Source organism: Nerophis lumbriciformis, linkage group LG15 (genome assembly GCF_033978685.3).
Source record: "Nerophis lumbriciformis linkage group LG15, RoL_Nlum_v2.1, whole genome shotgun sequence".
Lineage (NCBI taxonomy): Eukaryota > Metazoa > Chordata > Actinopteri > Syngnathiformes > Syngnathidae > Nerophis > Nerophis lumbriciformis.
Window position 1 is genome coordinate 31,234,037 of NC_084562.2, and position 2,500 is coordinate 31,236,536.

Sequence of the window (2,500 nt, forward strand, 5' to 3'; positions counted from 1 at the left end):
GGTCTCAAATGCATCGTTGACCCTGCTGAGTCGTCGCCTCTCCCTCATCGTGGCCGCCTTCCTCTTGTCTGCATGCGTTGTCTTCTTCTTGCAGGCTTTGCAGGCCCAAAGGAGACAGTTTCCTGTCCGGTGGGCCCTCACGTGCTTGTCTTCTTCCTCCGCCCCTGGGACTTGGTGATGGTGGTGATAACTGAGATGGCCCGCGGACTTCATCTCTCCGACATTACAGAGTTTGCCGTCCATGTCGTCAAAGAAGTTCATGTCCCCGGTGCTGAAGCAGGGGTCGTCACAGATGTCATCAGCGAAGGAGAAGTCATACAGATCCATTTGAAAGGTCGCACTCGAAAATCCTCCAAATGTTCCTCTGGTGGATGTCGAAATGGATGTCAAAAAGTGATGATTCGGTCAAAAACCTAATGAGCTGTGAACATGTGCAAGCTCATCTGCTTTTAAAGTGTTTACGTAAGGGGCGGGGCTATGATGGGACCGGCCAATGGACTGAGGCTAGTTTGTGTGTAAGAAGCTACTCAAGAAAAAAAAGAAACAAACCAATCTATCAAGTCCTTAATGGAGAGAAGCTTCACTTATCCATTTTTTCACTTTTTTTTTTTTTAGAGGTGTTTGTTTTCTAAATTTGACTAAAATATAAAAGGTAAACCCCAGTAATACATCTAATGTCACATCAATGTTAAACAAGCATGTATTAAGATTTAGAAACATACATTTTAAAGCAAGTATTTGAAAGAAACGTTTTTAACTTTTCACAAATTTCCGGCAGATTCTGAGCTTTTAAGCGAGCTATTGTTATTCACATATTTATTACAGTTTTTGATGAATATCACAAAAATATTTAGAAATGTTTCACATGTAAAGAAGTATCAAATATATTTTGATAAAAACTATACGTGACGAAAACTCAAATATATTAAGCACTTCAATTCAATTCAGTTGTATTTAATACAGCGCACAATAATAAACATTTATGTAAATGTATCAGTGTTAGCAATAGAGCTAATTTGCCAACAAATATTAGCAATACAATAAAACACAACATAACTATAGCGATGATATTAACACATAAAATAGAGATAAATACAACCTACTAAATAGCCCACATTTCATTGATGGAATGTGACGAATACATTATTACGTAACTTACACCCACAAATGTCTCATAAATTCATTTGCATTACTTATCCTTATTCATTGTCCTCACTTATTATAACTTATTCATTTGTATGTTTATTTTAACATAGGAAGAGAAACTTTGATCTTATTTGTATTATTATTTTCAATATTTTTACTTTTTATTTCCCTTTACATTGTGCCATTTTTCTACCTTTTTTTTTTTAAATACTTTCTTTCATCTTATTAAGAAGAAATGAGGAAACTTTGAATGACAAGCAAACGAAATGTTAGAAGTGTAAACATATAAAAGTTATGGTGGGACTGAATTATTAGTAATGGAAACGAAGAAGGGAAATGTTTTAATAAGCTTCTTTCTACTCCTTTTTGAACATGTTGGATTGTGCAATAATAACTACAGTATGTGATGTTCTCTACTTTGTTCTGGAACAAGCTATGCAGTAGTTTTTGTTTTACCCTGAGACTAAACAGTGGCGCAGAAAGGTGGCTGCTTCAGCGCTGCAGTCTACCGTCCTGCTGGGAAGGTCACAAGGTCATGAGATTGTCTCTGATGTGAGGAGGACCAGCACCCCCCACTGAGGGTCATCGCTGGACAACAGTTTAAGACAATTTGTCCGAACAGGTGACATGATCTAAACTTACTGACGGATCCACTTTTTTTTATTTGTGTAAGGGTTTGTTTGAAGTTCTCGTCTGTTTTTTTTTTTTTTCCTTTCCCATTTCATTAAATCTTTTAGGATTTTCCTTCGTTATATTGTTTTGTTTTTTTTATTCTGTCATTTTATATTATATTAGATTGTCTTTTAATTCAGATGTGTACTGTTTGGATGGTTGATTATAATAATTTAAAATATTTCAGTAGTCTTTAAATTACAATGAGTGTTACATTGTTTCAGGGCCCCCCAGGCTAAATTGGGGCCCCAAGCAGAGTTTTCTTTGGACGCCCTTCAAAAGCAAAAAATTGTCATACTGTTCTATTTAATTAATTTGATGCATGTCTAATACTAAAATGAATCCATTAGACATTAGACATTGTTCAATAATTTATGTTTTTAGTAAAAAAATAACACATTTTCCATAAAAAAACATAAAGTTGCAATATTTGGTGAAATTATTTTGTATATTTGATATTATTATATTCTCATCAATAACTGTCAGTGAATGGCTCAGAACACGTTTGTGGTAAAAATAAATAAATCATTATTTGAACTTGGATGCATTTCTTTACATACAGCATGTTTTGCCTATAGAGGAAGATGGCGCTGAATAATTTGATTGCAATCAGCTGTGATTTTCATGTCGTCAAATACATTCCAACTTATTTTTCGTATCACCCAAGTTTTGCATGATTCCG

The 2,500-nt window shown here is 34.8% G+C and overlaps 1 protein-coding gene across 1 annotated transcript in view; it reads right to left on the reverse strand.

The window, feature by feature from the left end:
- LOC133615785 (myoblast determination protein 1 homolog) overlaps positions 1-327 on the reverse strand; it is a 7,964-nt gene extending 7,637 nt beyond the window's left edge. The window contains exon 1 of the mRNA XM_061974557.1: positions 1-327. This exon is cut by the window's left edge and continues 189 nt beyond it. Within this exon, the coding sequence (XP_061830541.1) occupies positions 1-327 (327 nt within the window).
- Between the last annotated feature and the right edge of the window lie 2,173 nt (positions 328-2,500).